At 43.8% G+C, this 19,233-nt stretch overlaps 1 protein-coding gene across 4 annotated transcripts in view; it reads left to right on the top strand.

Annotated features, from left to right (window-relative positions):
* The first annotated feature begins 346 nt into the window (after positions 1–346).
* Positions 347–19,233, top strand: part of ASB9 (ankyrin repeat and SOCS box containing 9) — a 29,617-nt gene continuing 10,730 nt past the window's right edge. The window contains exons 1-4 of one of the 4 annotated variants that reach the window (XM_066357274.1): positions 347–477; positions 8,774–8,990; positions 16,304–16,383; positions 18,695–18,802. In XM_066357274.1, coding sequence (XP_066213371.1) covers positions 8,897–8,990; positions 16,304–16,383; positions 18,695–18,802 — 282 coding nt within the window. In that variant the 5' untranslated portion in view covers positions 347–477; positions 8,774–8,896. The other 3 variants (XM_066357275.1, XM_066357272.1, XM_066357273.1) reach the window with 3 other exon arrangements.

Below are 19,233 nucleotides of genomic sequence, written 5' to 3'. Positions count from 1 at the left end.
TCTTGCTGTTTTTATAAATAACACAACCATGAACTTTTCTTTTTTAAAATATAAATCTTTTTAACTGTTTGAAATATTTATTTTTTTTGTGTGTGGCAGAGACAGAGATGTGGGTGGAGCGCAGAGCACATTCCTAGCAGCTGCAGCTGATGCAATGCTGTGAGAATACTCCAGCTCCCAGAAGCCTCCTGGGCACACCCAGGAAGGAAGCTCGCCCGCTATAAGGAAGTGACTCAGCACCAACCCTGCAGCTCCCTGATCTTTTCAGCCATTGGCTATGAAGGACACTCTGTAACATCCTATTGGCTGAACCTGTGTATATAAGCTAGCTTACTTCCTGAATAAAGTGGATCTGCATCACTGAACCTGGTCCCCGAAGTCAGGTCTTTGCGTCTCTGTCGTCCTCACCCCCGGCAGGACTTGTCCACAACTGGTGCCCAACGTGGGGCAGGGCCCTAACCGGCATCTAAGGGACGGGTGAGTGGCCCTCTGCAATGGGAAACCTTCACTCTCACTCTCGAGCCCCACAGGCTTGAGCCCTGCACACCCTATTGCAGAGAAGGCGAGTTGAAGTTTGTGAAAAGGATCTCTGAACTTACTGGGAGATCCTCTCTGGTCTCAATCCCTGGATTGAGGATGTGCCGCTCTGGGACCCGGATACTTGGGTCTGAGCTCTCCAACGTGTCTGTTCGGCCAAGGTACATGAGGGAAGGGCCTTCCCTCTTGGCCTCACTCCTGCCTTACTGGCAATACACCCCTGCTTGACCGGTACTCCTGCTGGGGACCCTCCGCCGGTCCCTAAGGTCCTACAGGCTGCTCCTCTTTCAGAGGAGCCCCTACCTCCCTATTCATCCTCCTCCACTGAGGAGGAAAGTAGTTTAGCCTCCGAGTTTGACAAAATCGTGGCTGAGCACGCAGAAACAAAACCAACCGAATTGCTAACTGCACCATCAGCTCTGCTGGCAGAAAAAGCAGAAGTCGCTACTTCCACATTCCCTGCCGGGGCTCAGTGCCCCACCCCAGCCTCGCAGACGCCATGTTATCCAACATGTGTTCCTGCTGCAGACCCATGGGCCGGCCTATACGCCCCATGTGTCTTTTTTCTTTCTGTCTGTCTGGTCTATTTTTCTGTATCTCTTGCTCTCTCTCTCCCCTGCCTCTCTCCCTAAAATGACACTTTAAGGACCCAGCCATGGCACAGTGGCGGGGATCACACCCTGTTCTAATGCAAGGGAGAGGTTATGCTTGTGTTTTTCAGCCAATTTGGATCCCAGGAACCCCCCAACCTGCTTGACAGGGTTTCTTGGGAACCCACTGAATTGTTCAGTCTTCACCTGTCCAAAGCCACAGCCCTGGCCTTCTCCACACCAACTATGCCTGAGGGGAAGAGGTCCTCAGAGCTCCAGAAGAACACCTTGCGGCTGGCATGTGCTCCCCATCATCTGGGGGGATGTGGAATCTTTGGCGGGCAGGCCCAGAGAATTGCCCCTGACGGGCTCCCAGGCCCTGGTGCTCTGTTCTTGCTTATGTGTGCTATAGTAACCGCTGACTCCCAGACGCAGGCAGCAGCAGCCCGGGCTTGAGCCCGGCAGCGCGAGCTGGTGTTTTCAGTTCATCTTTGGAGGATGAGGAGAATTGGGCCGGAGTTGCGATTCACAGACTCCAGAAGGTAAATGGCGGCAGCTGCGGCAGGAGGATGAACGGAAGCCAGGCTTGCATCCCCGAGTGGCCGCTGGAACGGCAGGGAGTGCCTGCTAAGCCGCTGGTGGGTTCGCTGACATTTTGGGACATAGGGGTGGATGCCATCATGCTCTCCAGAACAGAGATGGAAATGCTGACTGCCATTGCCACGTACTCCTCCTTGGGACAGTGTAAGACCTGCCAGGATGGCAGGAATGAGGGGGGTGGCTGACGCCTCATGTGCATGGACTGGTTTCCTGGACTACGACCTGAGTGAGCACTGGCTCCTTTGTTGGATGGACTTACGGATTTTGGACAATGTGAAATACCCTGTTGGGGGGCGGGCGGCTTCACTAGAGGCCCTTCCCTTGCCCTGGGAAGCTTTTCTCATGGCTAGAAAGAAGGCCGAGGACATTTTGCGCTTTGGGCTAAGTGCTCAGAGACTGGTGAAATGTACTTTTGTAATTGTTGAAATTGTATGGTTTGTCATGTTGTTGTAATTTGTGTTATGTGCCTTGCAACCATATGTAGTACACAGCCCGCGGCAAGCCATCCGTTTTGTGTTTGGACACTGGGACCATTGTGGGAAGGGGGTGTACATGGACCTACAACCATTTTTTATAATCAAAATGGAACTGTGTTTAATGGCACCTAGAAGGTCTCTGTAACACAATGGGAGGGAAATGACATCCCAACCCCTAGGAGGAATCCCCTGTTTAAGACCCCCATTCTATTTCCTAACTAGTCAAACATTACAGAAGCTTGCCTCATTGTTTAATCCAGCTAACTATTAGCATATAGTGTAATATGCTAATATATAGGTATTATAGTTTTATTTCTACTAGGGTTCCATTGCATAATGCATAGCATTCAGAAGCTATAACAGCAAGCTGTCATTCATCAAGTCCAGTTGGCCTTAATTAAAAGAGAAGGGGGAGATGTGAGTGGAGTGCAGAGCACATTCCTAGCAGCTATGGCTGATGCAATGCTGTGAGAATACTCCAGCTCGCAGAAGCCTCCTGGGCATACTCAGGAAGGAAGCTTGCCCACTATAAGGAAGTGACTTAGCACCAACCATGCAGCTCCCTGATCTTTTCAGCCATTGGCTATGAAGGACACACTGTAACATCCTATTGGCTGAACCCATGTATATAAGCTAGCTTACTTCCTGAATAAAGTGGATCTGCGTCACTGAACCTGGTCCTCAGGGTTGGGTCTTTGTGTCTCTGTCATCCTCACCCCCGGCAGGACTTGTCCACACAGAGAGAGACAGAGAGAGGGACAGATAGGAACAGATAGACAGGAAGGGAGAGAGATGAGAAGCATCAATTCTTCATTGCAGCTCCTTAGTCTCCTTAGTTGTTCATTGATTGCTTTCTCATTTGTGCCTTGACTGGGGGGCTACAGTAGAGTAAGTAACCCCTTGCTCAAGTCAGTTACCTTGGGCTCAAGCTGGTGAGCCTTGCTCAAACCAGATGAGCCTGCACTCAAGCTGGCAACCTCGGGGTTTCAAACCTGGGTCCTCCACATCCCAGTCCGATACTCTATCCACTGCGCCACCCCTGGTCAGGCTGAAGTATTTTTTAGAAGATGTTTAAAGTGGTATTTACTGATTAAGAAGACTATAAATAATATTTTAAATAATTTCATATATACACAAAATGGATCATTTTAAAGGAAATATTTTAATAACCAAATACCTACTATTACCTATCCATACACCATGTGTCTATATATGTTGACATCTGATATATCTTTATACCACATGTCTATGTAGTATCTATCAATCCACTCATTATTTAGTTGACTGTATCCATTATTTGCCTTGACCCATTATTTTTTTTAAAAAAAGCTTGCCTGCATCACTTGAAGATTTAGCCGACAACTCTTTTAAAATCCCTTAAATTATTTACAAGATTGGGTGTGTCATTCAACATTTCTAAGTTTTTTTGTTGTTCGTATTTTATTAAGGAACTTTTTCTCCCAAAATAAGTCTTCTTTCTGATATTTCTAATATTGCCATGTCAAATCAACCTGAGGTTTACAGGTGATTTTTTTAATAACAATGTTCATTGCTAAGATTTAATGCACTTCACACAAAGAGAACAGCTGATGTTTCAGAGACATTGCCTGAAGCTATCTTTGTGAGGGATGAATCATTGAATAATCACAGCTTGTCAGGGGAGGGTGTTCTCTGCACTGGGGAACTTCACGTTTTCTCCCATCACAAATCATTGCCAGGGGCTGCTCCTACATGGACATTTGCATATGAGATATAGCCTCTTCTTCCTTTAGCAGAGTCTGTACTAGGAAAAATACACAGTCACACTCAGTATAGCAGCTTCAAGTTTTAACATGAGTAGAACCTGTAAAAAATGTGTACCAGGTTTTAATTTTCACTTATGAATTTTTCTTCTCCTGCCATTGCTATATTTGGAAAGTTTTCCAGTTTATAAAAAATTTTCAAGAAAAATACAATAGATATTTGTATATCCATAATCTAATTTAACCAATTAACATTTTGCCACATTTGCTTTTCAATATATGTGTGTATACACGTATGTTTGTGTGTACACATACATATACACAGTGTATGCATCTGTGCACACACCTACATATGCATATATGTTGGCACATATATAATGAACACATACACGAATATTTCCTAAATGAACCATCTGTAAGTAAACCATGGGCCTCATGATTCTTCAGCAGGGCTAGGGTTAGGATGAGGTAAGTGAGGCACATAACTTAAGGGGGCACCAAAGAACTCATTCATCAACATAAACATTTTAGTGCAATATTTTAAAATTCAGTGTTAAGTAAAAAAAGCCTGCAATGACAAAAACCTGAAAAATCTTAAAAAGATGACTGTTGTTTGTTTTATGACTCTGCCTAATTGTGCAATGAACACAGTGTTTCCAATCAGCCTGAATTTCTGAGGCATGTAGCTACTGGGTTTTGAGGAATGCCAATGTCTTGCAAACAGATTGGGCCATGCAGGCTTTGTAGATACTCATGTGTTTTCTTTGTTTGTTTGGTTTTTGTATTTTTCTGAAGTGAGAAGAGGGGAGGCAGTCAGACCCCCACAAGCACCCGACCGGGATTCGCTAGCATGCCCACCAGGAGGCGATGCTCTGCCCATCCGGGACATTGTTCCACTGTGGCCAGAGCCATTCCAGTACCTGAGGCAGAGGCCATGGAACCATCCTCAGTGCCCGGGCCAATTTTGCTCCAATGGAGCCTTGGCTGTGAGAGGGGAAGAGAGAGATAGAAAGGAAGGAGAGGGGGAGGGGTGGAGAAGCAGATGGGCACTTCTCCTGCGTGCCCTGACTGGGAATCGAACCTGGGACTGCCAGACGCCAGGCCGATGCTCTAGCACTGAGCCAACAGACCAGGGCCTATACTCATGTATTTTGACTGTAGAGCTTGTGTTAACTTTTTGGTGTAAAAATGTGTACACATGGGTGCCCATTTCTCTACTTGTGTCACACTCCCACATGGCTCTGTACTATGCATTTCAGCATGCCTACCAACACAGAGATTCTTCTACATAACTAACTCAATGTAGTGACCACATGCAGAAGTTTGACATCGATGTACTATGATTATCTGATATGCATTCATATTTAAGTTTCCAAAGTTGTGGCACTGATGTGTTTTATGCCTTATGCCCCAACCCCCAATCAGGACCCAATCAAAGATCATGCATTATATTTAGTTATCAAGTCTCTTTATTCTCCTTTAATCTAGGAAGCCTCTCTCCTTTTATCCTTCATGACATTGACATTTTTGAAGAATCCAGCCTGGTTGTTATATAATCAATTTTGATTTGCATGATTGTTTCCTCAAGAATACTGCATTATGCCAAACTTTTAAGAAACATTCGTGGTTAAGTCTAGTTGTGCTGCTAGATGGAGTAGGAATGGCTGAGTGTTTCTAAAGTGGTACTATCAGATATGTCAGTGTGCAGAGCCAGTTATGTGAGAACAACTGAAACAGGTAAGATTTTTATAGGAAAAGTAGATCATTCCAAATTATCAGAGGAGATGTGTTCCTTTAGGTTTCAAAAGTTTTGTGCTAGAAAAATTGCTGGCTGGAATGAGAAGAGGTTTCAGCTCCTGGGCCAACTTTGACTGATTGGAGGTGACATTCAAGGCTCTTTAAAGCTTCTGGATGAAAGAGGTGCCATGAGTGATGGACAGCTAGTGGGGGGTGAGGCAGAGGCTGTGGCTTGTGGTAAGACTGCACTTGATAAGGAGTGATTGTGGCCTTACTGTTGCTTCAGGCTATAATTCTTACCTAACCTGAGCCAAGTTTCCCGAACTTGCAGACACACAACTTCTAGGACTGACCAAAAGTTGGTAAGATTGTTCTCTTGTGGCTCTTGGTAAATCAAATTGTTTTTCTATAACCACAGCTCATACACATGTAATTCAACTTTATCCTCAGACAGATCCTTAAAAATGCATGAGCTTCTCTTGTAATGGTTTTCTCATTCCCAACTAGAACTGTTGTTAAAGGTTAAAAAAAATAGTTCCCATCCTCCAATGTTCACAAGCCTTGATCAATATTATAGATAAAGAAGATTAAAAGCTGATTAATTCTCTCCCAGGTACTAAGGCAACAACCTAGAAATCTTCTTTATTGTCATTTTGGACAATAAACTTAAATTTGAATATGAAATAACCTTATCTTCTTGGAATTTCATTAAAGACAAATAAAGGAGATGTATGATGCAGATTTTACTCAGGAAGAAGGGTGATGGCACCCAGCTTCCCCATCGTGCCACTCTGGTAACTCCTTGTCATCCAGTCTAGTTGGGAGTAAATGTATCCTTCTCTGCCAAATGCATGTTTTATTGTTCTTCAGATCTTTCCTGTTGGAGTAGCGTACCATGCATATGCTCCTGGCCTTCTTAGCTCAATCTGCACGTAGAGCTAAAGGGCAATTTGACAGTGTTTATCTCAAATTCAAGTGGATAGCCCCTTTTCCAAATTGAAATTTAAATTGAGATCATTGTATGTCCACATGCGGTTGTAAGAAATATTATGAAGGCCCAGGCCTGTTGGTTCAGTGGTAGAGCATTGGCCCAGTGTGTGGAAGTCCCAGGTTTGATTCTTAGCCAGTGCACTCAGGAGAAGTGCCTAACTGCTTCTCCACCCTTTCCCCTCTCTTTTCTCTCTATCTCTCTCCTCCCCTCCCACAGCCAAGGCTCCATTGAAGCAAAGTTGTCCTGAGTGCTGAGGATGGCTCCATGGCCTCCACCTGAGGTGCTAGAATGGCTCTGTTTGCAGCTGAGCGATGCCCCAGATGGGCAGAGCATCGCCCCCTGGTGAGCATGCCGGCTGGAACCCGGTCACGTGCATATGCAGGTGTCTGTCTGTCTGTCTGCTGCCCCCTGCTTCTCACTTCAAGGGGGGGGGAGAAAAAGAAATATTATGAAGAGCTCTCGTGTGGCTTTGCCTACTTTCTCCCAATGGTAACTTTTCCAAAACTGTAGCATAATATCACAACCAGGAAATTATCATTAATCTAATCTAATCTCACTCAGAATTCCTCATTTTGACTTTCATTCACTCTAGTGTGTGTCTTTAGTTCTAGAAAAATGATCACATGTGAATGAACACACCTTTGGGTCACCAACTCCACTCTTAGGAATCTCTCCTCCAGAAATATTTGCATGTATACGCAGAAGCAAATGTACAAATATAGAGATTGCTGGGGTTTCTTTTTTTTGTTTTGTTCTGCAGCTTTAAAAAACAAGGTAACGTTCAGCCTCCATCCTAGGGAAATGATGAAATACTTTTGACACAATATGCGATACTTGCCTTGGTCCCTGAAGGAAGTGACATAGCTGTATATGCTGAAACAGAAAGAGCTCCGAGACAAAGTCAGTGTAAAAAGCACAGAATAAGATAATTACCATACGTGAAAAATGTACGGGGCTACATGCGTCTACATGTGTATGCATGGGAATGCATTATAAAATATGAACGACTCTCCACAAACTATTAACAGGGGCAGCCATGTCTGTCAGCTGAGGATCCCTAAGTCTGAAACAGTGAGGCTACATCTTGGGCATTAAAAAGAAACCTGCAATCATTTCCCAGCCAGACTCTGCTTGAGACTCACGCAGTCTTCCCTAAAGGAAAAGGAAAAGTCCCACCTGCAAGAGAGGAGCTGGAGGCTAGGGGCGGCCATTAGCCCGAAATAGCACTGTGAGCCAGAACACTGTGTATCTGCAAAGATACATGTACAAAAAGCCAACTATTTTGTGAAGGCAAAACCTTCACAAAGGGAAAACTTATTCTAATTAACAACTAAAGACAGAAGGCCTCTTCCATGCCCCCATGCCAGCCAGCAATCCATTTTCGAAGAGTAACCATTAATTATTTACTTAGGAGTTAATATATAATGTGTGGAGGCAGGGTGAAGCAGGACATTTAATGAAATCCTTGCAGTTAGAAGGAAGAAAAATACAAGTGCTTTCCAAGCTTGCAAGTTTGTAACATATAGACACATTTTCCCATAAGAAACTCTCAGAAAAATTGAAACCACATGTGCAGATGGCCAGGGCGTGCTGGGCATGTTGCTGTGCAAGCAATTCAGCAGGGCTGCAGCACCCCCAGCTCTGTGTGCTCCCAGGTCCTGGAGCGTGTCTCAGCAGGAAGCCCCCAAGTAACGAATGGATCCCAGCAGGGGAACAAGGCTGCAGCTAGGAACAAGGTTTCCTTCATCTCCACCCTGCTCCTTCACTCTCCAGAAGTTACAGAGTTTCCTTCCTGATAACCCCAAGGCTTCCTCACTGATTGGTCTCGGTTTGGGAAAGGACGTGACATCAGCAACTTGGTAAACTTGGGGCTGGGGGACTGTCTTGTGCTTTGGCCAGCCTGCAGCCAGCTAGGTAGTGTGTATGGGTGTGTGTGTGAGAGAGAGCGAGAGAGAGGCCACAGAGAGAGAGGCCACAGGTAGTACTCAGATTACGAGAAAGAGAGAGAAAGAGAGAGAGAGAGAGAGAGAGAGAGAGAGAGAGAGAGAGGGACCACAGGTAGTACTCAGATTACTCAGCCTGTTCTGTTTTCTGTTGCAGACAGCTGTTTCTACCGTCTGGCTGCAGCACTGGAATTTCCCAGGAGCAGGGGTTCATGGAATTTGGACTTTTCTTGAGCAACTGAAGTGGAACAGGGAGCTTAGTCTGGCCCAGGAGAGCACCATGGATGGCGAGCCACCGGGCGGGACTGGCAGCAAGCCCTCGAGGCCAGGAGGATCTCGTGACACCAGGCTTCTTTCAAATCCACTGATGGGAGGTGAGTCTAGGGGCTGTGGGGTTGGAGTGCTGGGGAGGTTGGTTAACAGAGAGAGAGAAGAGGGCTGAGCGATTTCCTGGCTCTGTCTGAGGTGTATCCATGAGGCAATATTGGACAGATGTCCATGGCTATTTGCAGAGTCCTATAGACCATGTAAAGCCAACTGTCATAGTTTATTCTTTTAGAAAAAAAACAAAAAACCCTTAGCTCCAAAGGTCCAATCCATTCGAGGTTTAAAAGTTACTTATAAATGGGAACATTTTTACTGCCAAAACATCTATTAAGAGGTTTTAGGTATTTGGCATTGAGGCGGGGCTGGATTTATAAAGGATGTTCAAACACTGAACACTGAAGTGATTGATTCACTTTAAAAGGAGCCTTATTTTAAAAAAAATTTTTTTTTTTTGGAGAAGAGCCTTACAGGTATGATTCTCACGTGTCAGATGATGTCTTTGCTAGAGTATAGAGTCTCACACCTCCCGGAAACCGTCATTTTCTGTGAGAATTCAGCAGGCTTCTGCTAACTGAACTATTCTGAAGAATGGGTGCAGGCATTAAAGGAGAGATTGTTCTATCAGCACCTTGCTGGGCTGCCCGTGACACTTGAAATCAAAGGGACAAGAAACAGGGACCCTGCAGTCAGCTAGGACTTACAATTCAAAGTTTTAATGGGGAAAAAACAGAAGGAATAAAAATACAGAGTGCCTTTCCCCTGACTAATTGAACAGTGAAGACTGCTCATTCATTCACTCGTTTCTCCCATTTTTCTCGTAAACGGAGCAGAGCACTAAACAGTGTGTGATTTGGATAGGCAAAGGCAGAACTGGATTAATCAGGAGGCTTGAGCATAGACTTGGAGCAGTAGAAAGCAGAGTGGCACCAAAAAGCACTTTTTAAAATAAATAGATAAATCTTTTTTTTTTTTTTTTTTCTTTTCATTTTCCGAAGCTGGAAACAGGGAGGCAGTCAGACAGACTCCCGCATGCGCCCGACCAGGATCCATCCGGCATGCCCACCAGGGGGCGATGTTCTGCCCCTCTGGGGCGTTGCTCTATTGCATCCAGAGCCACTCTAGTGCCTGAGGCAGAGGCCACAGAGCCATCCCCAGCACCCGGGCCATCTTTGCTCCAATGGAGCTTCGGCTGCGGGAGGGGAAGAGAGAGACAGAGAGGAAGGAGAGGGGGAGGGGTGGAGAAGCAGATGGGCGCTTCTCCTGTGTGCCCTGGCCGGGAATTGAACCCCGGACTCCTGCACGCCAGGCCGACGCTCTACCGCTGAGCCAACCGGCCACGGCAATAGATAAATCTTTTTAAAATAGCAAACCGATCAGTATGGGAAAGAGTCACTAATTTAGATTACTTCTGCATGTTAAGGTCCTAACCCAACCTAACCCTGGCTGGGGCTGGATGAGTGGCTAGGGCGGGCAGGTGTAAATATACTCCAAGATACGGTACTTAAAAAGTGAACACACTGTCACAACTAGAATGCAGAGTGTCTTAAGGAGTCTGATGAGAATCAGTTTGGAGAGCTGAAACCCTATAATGAAGCTTCAGCAACTCAGTGGCAGAGTTTAGCCTTTATGAGGCAAGGGAATTGGGAGCCATCGATGATTCTGGAGCAGAGACCTGGCAATAATGAAGACTGTAGTAAACTAAAGTGGTAGCCACAAACAGGAGGGATGGCGGTGGGATCACAGGAAATTCTTGCACTAACCCACAGGTTCTCAAACTCACGTGCCATCAGCATTACCTGGAGGCTCTAATCAAATGCACGTGGCTGGGCCCCACCCCAGAGTTTCTGATGCAGTGGTAGGTCTGGGATGAGCCTTGGAATTTGCATTTATAACAAGCTCCCAGGTGATGCTGTTGGTGGCATTTGGGCACCACACTTTGAGAACCACTGTGTTAAAGCAAACATGAATCTTCTATTTGGATCAAATTTGGAAATGACAGGAAAAAAAGGGAAAATATGAGTGCTTATTTCAAAAGAAAGAGAGATCAGACTGTGCTGCTTGATTAAATATGGGGGCTAGAGGGGAGAAAGCACCCCAAATTGTAACGTTTTCAAGCCTAAATTAATGTCAGAGCGGAAGGCCAGACAGGAGAGGAGCTGCGAAGGGGAGCTGCTCGGTAGAGGGAGGGAGGGAGGATACGGAGTTCTCCTTCGGACGTAACAATGCCAGTGGCCACTGTGCAGCCTGCTGGTGTGGGGCTGGGCCGGGGAATGCTTACAGGTCAGGGGTCAGAATGGGTAAGGATGGCCCTACCCCAGGGGTCCCCAAACTTTTTACACAGGGGGCCAGTTCACTGTCCCTCAGACCATTGGAGGGCCGGACTATAAAAAAAAACTATGAACAAATCCCTATGCACACTGCACATATCTTATTTTAAAGTAAAAAAACAAAATGGGAACAAATACAATATTTAAAATAAAGAATAAGTAAATTTAAGTCAACAAACTGACCCATATTTCAATGGGAACTATGGGCCTGCTTTTGGCTAATGAGATGGTCAATGTGCTCCTCTCACTGAGCACCAATGAAAGAGGTGCTCCTTCTGGAAGTGCGGTGGGGGCCGGATAAATGGCCTCAGGGGGCCGCATGCGGCCCTTGGGCCATAGTTTGGGGACCCCTGCCCTACCCTATCAGGTCCCAAAGACTGAAAGCAAATGTTCCCGCCCTCTCAGAGCAACCCATCTTCTGTTTTTTCCCCCTGATCTTGCAAAATGTTTCCTGAGGTGGATAGGTTTATGCTACTGCCCAACATTCACTGGGAACTCTCAGAGCTTCATCAATTGTTCTTTTTAGAGTGTACCAATTAGTGCATTTTAAACTCTCCTGAAATAATGGAAACTTTAAAAGTCATTTCAGAAATTGCAATAAAAATGAAATGCCAGCCATCCTAATGTGCTGCAGGGTTTGATGGGGACGCAATTTAAAAGAAAGGTAACTTTGATGGCACTAACCGGAGGACCTACAGAGTGGTTTCCGTAGAGCTCCCTGCCCCATTTAACTGTGAGCTACTGGGTCTACGGCATTGCCCTCGTTTAGTATCTAGTTTTTGGCAGTAAAACCAATAGATCCTGGCTGAACAAATAGCAGGGAAGAATCTTTAATATGTATATATCAGCGGCTTGGATAAGGTATTCTACATTGATAATGACTCTTGAGTTTCAAAGACTTTGTGTGGGTGTGGATCAGTAGAAAGGGGATTGTGACCTTGAATCTCCCCTTCATCCGTAGTCTACTGTGAGCATCACCCATGGTCTGGTAGGAAAAGGCCCACTTTCCCATTGAGTTTGCTCTTTCCAGTTATCAGTAGGAGCACAGGCAAAGCTGCGCTGGGTTTAATTCACACGTGTAGCTCATTGCCTGCTTGGGGTGGGCTCTGGGAAACATCCCCCGATAGCTCTTCAGTGTTTCCAAGAGCTAAAGAAAGTGTGTGTGGACTAATCCATGGTGTAAATTATGGCATTTGCTAAACTGTATGTTTATATATGTCTACATACACACACACATATATACACATATACACATATACATAATTCATGTTCACAATGCTAGAAAAATATTAACCTTTCCTTGTCACGATTTTATGTTTTTATATAGTCACTCAATTGTACAGAGACCTGCTGAGGCTAAAGTCCTTGTATGAATTGGAGATGAATTTTGGCTTTACAAGGACCCAAGTTTTTGTCTGAGAAGGAGTATGGGCACACTGTGATAGGCTTACCAAGCTCAGTCAGAAAGGACTTTAAATTAGAAAGAGAAGTCTCATTCACTGATGCTGGGAATATAAAAGGGTACAGCTGCAGCTCCACAAAAGGCTCAAACTGCATTACCATGTTGAACAGGCAGTTCTACACCTACGTGTAGGTACACCCGAGAAAACTGAGCACACACATCCACTCAAAAATGTGGATATGAATGCTCAGAGCAGCATGATTCATGATAGCTGAGAGGTGAAAGCAACACAAATGGCCACCAACTAATTAGTTAATAAATAAAATGTGGATAGTATTTGGCCATAAAAAGGGACGAAGTACTGATATGTGCTACCATGTGGATGAACCTTGAAAATGTTACAATTTGGGGTGCTTTCTCCCCTCTAGCCCCCATATTTAATCAAGCAGCACAGTCTGATCTCTCTTTCTTTTGAAATAAGCACTCATATTTTCCCTTTTTTTCCTGTCATTTCCAAATTTGATCCAAATAGAAGATTCATGTTTGCTTTAACACAGTGGTTCTCAAAGTGTGGTGCCCAAATGCCACCAACAGCATCACCTGGGAGCTTGTTATAAATGCAAATTCCAAGGCTCATCCCAGACCTACCACTGCATCAGAAACTCTGGGGTGGGGCCCAGCCACGTGCATTTGATTAGAGCCTCCAGGTAATGCTGATGGCACGTGAGTTTGAGAACCTGTGGGTTAGTGCAAGAATTTCCTGTGATCCCACCGCCATCCCTCCTGTTTGTGGCTACCACTTTAGTTTACTACAGTCTTCATTATTGCCAGGTCTCTGCTCCAGAATCATCGATGGCTCCCAATTCCCTTGCCTCATAAAGGCTAAACTCTGCCACTGAGTTGCTGAAGCTTCATTATAGGGTTTCAGCTCTCCAAACTGATTCTCATCAGACTCCTTAAGACACTCTGCATTCTAGTTGTGACAGTGTGTTCACTTTTTAAGTACCGTATCTTGGAGTATATTTACACCTGCCCGCCCTAGCCACTCATCCAGCCCCAGCCAGGGTTAGGTTGGGTTAGGACCTTAACATGCAGAAGTAATCTAAATTAGTGACTCTTTCCCATACTGATCGGTTTGCTATTTTAAAAAGATTTATCTATTTATTTTAAAAAGTGCTTTTTGGTGCCACTCTGCTTTCTACTGCTCCAAGTCTATGCTCAAGCCTCCTGATTAATCCAGATCTGCCTTTGCCTATCCAAATCACACACTGTTTAGTGCTCTGCTCCGTTTACAAGAAAAATGGGAGAAACGAGTGAATGAATGAGCAGTCTTCACTGTTCAATTAGTCAGGGGAAAGGCACTCTGTATTTTTATTCCTTCTGTTTTTTCCCCATTAAAACTTAGAATTGATGCTTGGTGAAAGAAGCCAGTCAGAGAAGACCACCTATTGTGTGATGGTGTTTATATGAAATATATCCAGAATTGGCAAATCCACGTGTACCAGGACAATACCCTGTACCTCTCGAAGACACAGACATCTCTGTAAATGCTACATTCTAAAGGCAGGGGTATAGCATCTCAAATAACCTTTTTTTTTAGAGAAGTACATAATTCTTTATTTACCTTAAATAGAAGGAATAACAGTTGCTTGATAAATGAATAGACAGTAAAGCCCATTTTTGTCTGTACTTGATAATATAATTGCATCTTTGAATGAAATCTGAACAGACTTACTTACCATGTAGGACCCAGACTACCTGCCTGGCCTGTTTAGGCTGTCACCTCTGATAGTATGAAGTAGCTTCAAGAAAGGATGAGAAGTATGGAAGCTGTTTCTTAGCAGCTGAGCACTTGGAAGGAAAAACAGATTAATCATCACACAGGGTGATTCATTAGGGTACATTTGCAAATCTATTTATGACTTATTTTCAAAACCTTTTTCAATATTTGGCTCTTTCTTCCCACTCAAGATTTTGTGTGAATGGTATTTTGCATTAGGACCAACAAAGTAGAATTTGTGGTCCTTTTAATTTTAATTTGGAGAGAAATCTTTCTGTATCTGCAGTCTAGATTATAGGCTCCAAGTGCTAAAAGCAGTCATATTTTCCCTGAAAGTAGTAGAACCCTCAGAGAATGCTTTGAGGGCACCACGTTTCTACTAAGAGGGGTGGGAAAGCAGATGGTCACTTCTACTGTGTGCCCTGGCCATGAATCGAACCCAGGACTTTCACATGCTGGGGTGATGCTCTACTGCTGAGCCAACTGGCCGGAGCCAAGCATAAGGTTTTAGAGGTAGGAAAAACCACTTAAGATGCCTTAAGCTCACTAGTGAGCCCAGAAGGAAAGCTTTATATGGGGGCTCATTCAGTTTCCCCTTACCTATTACATGCTCCATGAATCCATCTGGAAAGATTTGTTCACTGGAACAGACATTCGGGAGCATTGGTCGCTTCATGGAGCAGGCTGACTTCAGCTGGCCCGTGTTACGTCCAAAGCGCTCTTGCTTCCTCTTCTGTGGCCTTTCAGTTTGCAAGGCACCAGTAGCTCCCTTGGTTCTCCAGGTCTTCTCAGCTGTTGGGAGACAGAAGTTCCTTTCCAAGATGTGACTGACATTAGACCGTTCGCCTTGTCTGTGTGCAGTAGGGTGTTTCTCGTGCCAGCAGAGCAGAGCTGAAGCAAGCGCAGATGAGCCTTCTTGCATTCTGACTTCCTGCATTTGTTCTGGAGATCAGTTGCAGCTTAGAATGAGAAAAATTCAGGATTCAGGTCTATACCTCATTCAGACTACAGCCACACTCAATTAGAGAGAAGAAAGCATTTGATGTGTGGGGATAGGATCTACAGGCTTCCTAAGAATGTGTGTTCGTTCCATATGATTGTGGAACAAATTTGCTATTTTAAATAGCAGTAATTATGGGATGTAATCAAGTCTCTCTTTTTAGTGTTAGGGCAGGATCATAATAGCACCTAATGGGTATTGAACCGTGGGTAAGTACATTGCTTTCCTCACTTTACAGAAAAGGAGACTGAAGCTTGGGGCTTGTCCAGGGCCCCACAGCTCAGAAGATACCAAGTGGGCCTGAATTCAGAGCTCTCTTAACCACATTGGTACACTGGCTTTTGGGGTAAATAATGTCCCATTACAAGGTCAGACTGAGTTCTGATTTGCACTTGATAGTGGAACAGGAGTTATAGGTTTAGATTTGGTTTCAAAGCTAATGGTGTATGTAATTACCTAATTACTACTATTAGTATATGGCACTGTTTGCTGAGATGCCAAAGTTTGTATTTCACACAGGAAACTAGACTGGCAACCACAGCTTAACACATTAATACTGGTAATTAGTGATTTCACTGAACTAAATGAGCCATTTGCCTTTAAAATCAGTGTGTAAATGGAAGGACAGTAAAGCATCTGTCATCCCAATCTACCTCTCCTCTCCTTAGTTTGGACACTAGATGCAGTTCTGTGGCTTCCTAGGTGTTTCAGAATAACGTGTACAAGAAAATTCAATAGAGGACAGAAATGCTGAAGTTCTGATGGCAGGTTTGGTTGATTGCCGGACAAGGATCAGCATCTGGGTCTAAAGTACATTAGCTGGATGTGACATGTTCTCCCTTTCCGTATAGATTTTGTGTCCGATTGGTCTCCAGTGCATGAAGCTGCGATCCACGGGCGTATGCTCTCTCTGAGGAATCTCATCAGCCAGGTAGGGATTTTGAAGAAGAAAAAAAAGATAAAGCACATCCTATTGCTCACCATACTGAGAAAATAATCGTATGAGATACAAATTCCTCTTCAGCAAAGTGAGATAAATCCCATCCTAACCAAGTATTTGTTTCTTAATTTGGAGGCTGGCATAATACTAGGATTTAGTACCATTCTATGCACATAGTAGGTACTATACTAAATATCTATTAAACAAATAATGGGAAAATTAGTGCTAAGTTGCCTTTACTTTATTCAATAGACTGTTTTTTAAATTTTATCATGTAATTTTGGTTCTCAACTGGAGTGATTTTGCCCCTTTGGGGATATTTTCCAATGTCTGGAGACATTTTTGGTTGTCACAACTGGGAGTGGGGGTGGAAGGGTGATACTGGCATCTAGTAGATAGAGACCAGAGATGTCACCAAACATGCCATATTGCACAAGGCAGCCCTGCGCATCAAAAAATTATCCAGCCCAAAATGTCAGTAGTACTGGGCTGGAAAACCTCTGATATAAAACACTGCTTGACAACGTCTTTTTAAATTTGTATTCATATAGTTTCAAAGACATTTTCAGTTCTATGGAATCTCCAGGTGATAGTGGCTCCCTAGTTTGATACTAATTTCTTTGCAATTTAAATCACCATTCAAAAGTCTAGGATTTTTTGTTTAGGATGTTCTGTTATCTGAAAAAACAATCAAGTTTTTAACTTAGGTGCACATGACATAAGATTTAGTGGGAATCCTAATGACTACCGTAATTTCTAAGGAGGATGAACATAATTTTGAGCATCTGTGACAATCGTTACTGTAATCAAACTATCTGTGATGCCTCTCCATGGCAGTCCTATATACTGCCCTTACTCTGGTTTGCTGTCCAAGTCATAATTGGATACATACTTGGAAGACATGATGCATTTCTGGTAGTGGTTAGTGAGAATAAATGTGTTTTCAAAGGAAAAAAAATCCTAATTTCATAGATCTTTCTAGACTAAGTAATCCTCCTATAAGAAAATAATTTCTAAAGAAAAATTTCAGACTATCACAAGCCACTATCTTAAGCTGTTTTTGATAGCAACATCCTATTATAAGTAAAAATATAGATAGTAACTCTAGCTAAAAGAAGTTAAGCTGCTTTTCTGATGAAATGAAACATTTGCCTTATTTTAATAGGATGAAAGTGATCATTGCAGCGGTTATATATCACTTATTAAATTGGACTCACACTCATTTATATCCAGTATTTGTATTTAGTGAACATCAGCCAGAACCATGCCTTTATCTAAGCTCTATCACATTCGAGCAAGTTATGTTCTTGGAACCTCCATTTCTGTCTTTATAAAACGAGCATTCCAATACCCACGTGCATTGATCAAATCTTCCTGTGGCACAAACCGCCCCAAACTCAGTGGCATAATGCAACAAACATCTCATGCTAATAAGTCTGCGCCAGCTGATCTAGGCTGGGATCGGCGCCAAGCTGTGCGTTGGGCACAGCTCTGCTGCACGTCTCCCGTCCTTCTTTGACCAGCGGCTACACAAAGGTTTTCTTCTAACGGCAAAAGGCTGGAGCATAGCAGGGTAAGCCCAATCATGCAAGAATACGTGCAGGAATAGTCCCTTGCCATGGACCTCATCAAAACAATAAGCCAATAAGTTAGAGGACAAGAGTGAGTGAGAGCAAGGTGAAAGGCAGTCTTGAGTGTATGTATGTAAGAGTCAAATCACTGGGTCATAGGTATGTGTATCATCAACTCTTAGATACTTCAGACTTTTCCGAGTGGTTGTATCATATTACATTCTCACCAGCAGTATAAAATATTCTTTTTTTGGTGTTTTTTCTACATTGTTGTTAAAACCTTAGTGTAGTGTTAATTTTAAGCCAGGTGAACTTATTTTTTAAATGAGAGGAGGGGAGATAGAGAGACAGACTCCTACATGCGCTCCAACTGAGATCTACCTGGTAACCCCCATCTGGGGCCAGTGCTCAAATCAACTGAGCTATCCTTAGCACCTGAGGCTGATGCTCGGACCAATCGAGCCACTAGCTGTGAGAGGGGAAGAGAGAGAGAAGGGAGAGAGGAAGGGAAGAGAAGCAGATGGTCACTTCTCATGTGTCCCCTGACCGGGGATCAAACCCAGGATGTCTGTACGCTGGGCCATCACTTTATACACTGAACCAACCAGCCAAGGCTGGAAACCAGATGAACTTTTAAAAGAATTGTCATAGTATTGGATTTGTGGCTGAAAACCAACCCTAGTGGTACTGATGCTTTTGCACCTCTTACTTGCCAATTTTCCCTCCTCCAGGGGTGGGCTGTGAATGTCATCACAGCAGATTGTGTGTCTCCACTGCATGAAGCCTGTCTTGGAGGTCATCCCTCCTGTGCAAACATTTTACTGAAGCATGGAGCTCAGGTATGTGCTACTCACATATCATCTTAGAAACCATGAATGCCAAATGACTATTTATATCCCTTCAGAACAATTCCAGCATTTTTGATTAGCCTGATTTGAAATATGAGAAAGGGTGTTTTTCAAAAGTATTATGTCCATCAAGCTTGTCTGCTTTAGCAACAGATGAAGTACTGAATTTTCAGCTAAAAAGTAATGGTTCCTATCTATATCATTTTCTGTGATAGTCACTATTAATAAATAGCTGTCTTCCTTTCTGTGGCTTGAAGGCACTAAAATATTAGAGAAAACATACAACATTTGGGTCCATATCTGAATAATGGCCCCAGGACATTTCTACCATTTACTTACATTAAAAACCTGAACAAAGTACTTATCCTTTGATCTTTAGAGTCCACATTGGAAAAATGGAAGAAATAACAAAAAGTTGTGTA

This window comes from Saccopteryx leptura, chromosome X, assembly GCF_036850995.1.
Source record: "Saccopteryx leptura isolate mSacLep1 chromosome X, mSacLep1_pri_phased_curated, whole genome shotgun sequence".
Lineage (NCBI taxonomy): Eukaryota > Metazoa > Chordata > Mammalia > Chiroptera > Emballonuridae > Saccopteryx > Saccopteryx leptura.
Note: the sequence above shows the minus strand (reverse complement) of the source record. Positions and strands in the feature narration are given on the sequence as shown.